This window comes from Otolemur garnettii, unplaced genomic scaffold, assembly GCF_000181295.1.
Source record: "Otolemur garnettii isolate 467f Iridium unplaced genomic scaffold, OtoGar3 scaffold00027, whole genome shotgun sequence".
Classification (NCBI taxonomy): domain Eukaryota; kingdom Metazoa; phylum Chordata; class Mammalia; order Primates; family Galagidae; genus Otolemur; species Otolemur garnettii.
In genome coordinates this window covers 13,585,420-13,589,773 of record NW_003852422.1, presented here as the reverse complement: position 1 = coordinate 13,589,773, position 4,354 = coordinate 13,585,420, and the positions used below count along the sequence as shown (strand labels likewise).

The 4,354-nt window shown below is 34.1% G+C and overlaps 1 protein-coding gene across 1 annotated transcript in view; it reads left to right on the top strand.

Moving 5' to 3' along the window:
• KIAA1468 (KIAA1468 ortholog) overlaps nt 1-4,354 on the top strand; it is a 122,459-nt gene that overhangs the window by 22,435 nt on the left and 95,670 nt on the right. Inside the window, exon 2 of the mRNA XM_023512362.1 lies at nt 1,529-1,618. Within this exon, the coding sequence (XP_023368130.1) occupies nt 1,529-1,618 (90 nt within the window). The remainder of the gene's footprint in view (nt 1-1,528; nt 1,619-4,354) is intronic.

The window sequence follows — 4,354 nt, the reverse complement described above, 5'->3', positions numbered from 1 at the left end:
TTAATCCAACTTTAAAGTTGCTGACCCTTTCCTTTGTCATCTCTATTCTCTTATTAGACTGTATAATGAATTTTTAATTTTAGAAATTTATTTTTCACTTCTAGAATTTCTATTGGCATGTTTAATATTCCATATTTTTTTACTATAATGTCTATAATCTATTCCTTTCATTCAATGTGTACATATATTCTTTTACTTCACTGAACATAGCTATAATAGCTGTTAAAAATCTTGGTCTACTGATCTCAATATCTGTATGGTCTGAAAGTTGGTCCAAATTGATTGTGTTTTCTCTTTGAGTGGATCAGATTTTACTGTTTTTTTTTTTTTAATTGTTGGAGATTCATTGAGGGTATAAGAAACCAGGTTACACTGATTGCATTTGTTAGGTAAAGTCCCTGTTACAATTGTGTCTTGCCCCCAAAAGATGTGTCACATACTGAGACCCCACTCCCTTCCCTCCTTCCCTCTCTCTTTTACTCTTCCCTTCTCCCATCCCCTCTCTCCTTCCCTCTCTCTGCTTTTCATTTTCCCCACTCTCCTCCTTCCTTCTCTCTCTCCCTGTTCTCCCTTCTCCCCCCCAACCAGGTACTAGGTCATTAATTGTCCTCATATCAAAATTGAATACATAGGATTCATGCTTCTCTATTCTTGTGATGCTTTACTAAGAATAATGTGTTCCACTTCCATCCAGGTTAATACAAAGGATGTAAAGTCTCCATCTTTTTAAATAGCTGAATAGTATTCCATGGTATACATATACCACAGCTTCTTAACCCATTCCTGGGTTGGTGGGCATTTAGGCTGTTTCCACATTTTGGCGACTGTAAATTGAGCTGCAATAAACAGTCTAGTGCAAGTGTCCTTATGGTAAAAGGATTTTTTTCCTTCTGGGTAAATACCCAGTAATGGGATTGCAGGATCAAATGGGAGGTCTAACTTGAGTTCTTTGAGAGTTCTCCATACTTCCTTCCAAGAAGGTTGTATTTGTTTGCAGTCCCACCAGCCATGTAAAAGTGTTCTCTCTACATCCATGTCAGCATCTGCAGTTTTGAGATTTTGTGATGTGGACCAGATTTTACTGGTTTTTGTCTATCAAGTACTTTTTGGCTGTTACAGTAGACAATGTGTATGTCAGGTTGTGAAAATTAGATTCTGTTATATTTTTTCAGGATGTTGTTTATTTTATTTTTTCAGTAGGTACTTGTTCAGACTCAGTCAGCAAACTTTTTGAAGTGGTAGCTCAAATTTATGTTCTCTTTTTCTGTCATTAGCTGGCCCATTTGCAGTATGCTCTGTGTACATTGCCCAGGGGCTGGCTAGAGATTTGAACAGGGAAACTTGATTATTTTAAAGTAGTTTTGGTGTGGTCATTTTTACCTTGACTTTTTGTTTTAAAAGAAAAATCCTAGGTAGTAGAATCATAATTTATTAACTGGAAATAATCATAGGTGTTTGGAATTCCCTTATTTTGGCAATTAAATAAAAATCTGCTCATTTAATTCTTTTATATTTCTCTTTTGCATAGATCGAGCTGGGAGCATCAGTACCCTTGATTCTTTAGACTTTGCAAGATATTCAGATGATGGTAACAGGGAAGCAGATGAGAAAGTGGCAGGTAAGATTGTAAAGACAGATTTGGATTCTTTATTCCAGAAATGATAAATGCCTTGAGGAATCCTCTTCCATCTATAATTCGGTATATGAATATAATATATATAGTTATTATACAAAGTTATGTTGCTAATTACTAATTCTTGTAAGTTTAGGGATACCACATCATCTGCTTATAGTGGTGCTTTGAGTTTCTAGTTATACACACCTACAGTTTCCTCAGTTACACTTATAGCCAGCAGTTGACAAGCAATTGTAAAACTAGTGTAAGACAGGCTTAAGTTAGCCTTGGTGTCATATAGAGTTAATTAAACTTTAGCCTCATTTTTTGATCTGCCAAACCAGGAATGATATTCAGGTATGTGTACCAGTATAGCCCTACTGATTATTAAAAATTGGTTGAGATACTTCTATGCTTGTTGGTGAATAAAACTTTGCCTTGAATTTCCTGGGTGCTCGCCAACTATGTCAACATGTCTCCAGAAACTTCTGACTTTTCTATGATCCTAAAAATAAAAGGTTAATGTTTGATATGGTAAGGGCCTCCAGGACCCTGCCAATTCTAGTAAAAAGTACAATATCCTTTCTCATTTCTTTGTTGCTCATTTCAGTCTTCTTCTCTTCCCGTTTCTTTTCCCCCTTCCCCCACCAGGCCTGCCTTCCCTCACTATTTGATCTGTAGGGACTTCAAGGGACCAATCTATAACCCATGTCCTGCCTACATCGGATGCGCCCAGTTGGAATCCACCCCGAATTCACCCTTGTAGCAGCCCTGGCTCCTTAGATGCAAATACCTGCTGCCTTTATGGCACCTTAAGGCTGTGGCTACCTGCCATTGAGGTCATTCTTGCTCTGAGAGAGATGGGGACAGTAAACAGATATATTAGTAGGTATTTGAGCTCCATTAGAATGGTGGATTCTTCTGGAAAAGGAAGGATTCCACATGAGACCTATGAGACCTGTGAGGGTATTAATGGGGTCAGGGAATACCCATGAAGTGAATTCCTCTCTTAAACAACTTTTTGGAAGTTTTTCTTTTATTTCCTGGAGTGGAATTTTTCTTTTATTTCCTGGAGTGAGTTTGTTAAAACCTACCAAATGTTTACCTGTCATGGTCATTATGAATAAAAATGAGTGCTAATTCTTATATAACACTTGCTCCCTTCTAAACACTACTCCAAATATATATTAACTCATTGAATTACAGAATTATTATCATTTTCTTCTCCCTAGGAAACTAAGGCACTCAGAGAACTTATAAGACTTTAGTAGCAGAGTTAGGAATTTAGTAGCAGAGCTAGGATTCAAATCCTTATAGCCCAGGAACAGAACTCACAGATTGACTATACCATATGCTGCCTCTTGGCATGAAATATTAGGTTTTTGATTCAAAATGGCATTCCAATAAATGATTTCCATTCATTGCTCAAGATAGAGATAGTGATTATTTTTATATCTCAATGTTATATGAGTTTAAAGAAATATAATTGTTTCTAGTTCAGCAGACACTGAGAGAGAGGATTCATCAGTATAACCAATAGAACTATGAATTTAATGGAGAAGTCACTAGACTTGTTTAATGTGGCTCCCTGTATCAGATCACAGTTTAGTCATGAGCATCATTTATTGACAACTGTATCAAAACTGTATCATTTCATATCAGTAATATCCAAAAATTAGCAATTCAAATAGAAATTATTAAAATAATTTTAGGACTAATTTATCCTACTAATTATACCACTTGTCAAGTAACATTGTTATAAATAATTACATATTATTAGATACTATATACTTTATGTTATATGTTAAATATATGGTATTTTCATTAATTTAGAGACTAAATACATCTAGTTTATATACTATTTTATTGTACAAATTGTTACATATTAGAAAATAACTCTTACCCAGAAATTAGCCACATAATTATGGCTTTTCCTTTGATTTCCATTTGAAAACTTACATTTTAGATTGAAGAGGTTCATTATTTTCATCATTTAGGTATTTTAGTACTTCTAATTAGGGTAAAACATTGATGTAAAGGCAAAATGTTTAGCTTAAATTTATGCTCATTAATTGTTTGGACCAATCTTTTAATTATTCATGTCAATATAGGTAAAATAGAAGAAAATAGAAGTTCCTCTGACCAAATATCACTGTGCATATAATATTTTCATTCCCTATTTTTTATTAGAACTCAGTAAAACGATTGATGTTCTGTATCTGATCTAAGTGCTTTTTGAGACATAATAACCAAAAAGCAGTAGACCTGGATAAACCACAGATTTGTACAACTAAGAGAGAAATGTATTCAACGTGTGATAGTTTTAACCTTACATTTTTAATCTAAATAATTTACTGTGTTTATAAGTTTGGAGTGATAAAGTTTTCATTACTGTACTGTGCTCATATATAAATAAATCCTGTCTTTCATCTTCGTTGCAAAAGGGAGGAGGAAGGAGGAAGAACATATGTTATCCCAAGAGAAAATCTTTCAGTCTTTTACTGCTCTTGTACCATAGCCTGTTATTGAATCAAATGTGTGAGTATGTGGATGAAACTTTATTAAAAAAACCTTCAATGAATCATAATTACTATTTCTAAAATAATTTGACTCTTTGCTCATCATTGGTAGTAACTTAAAAGCTTATCAAAAGATGAATAATCCAGAAAAGATATGTCCTCTGTCTTTGTATCACACTAAAAATGAAAAATCATCTAAATAAAAAGAAAAATATGGCTC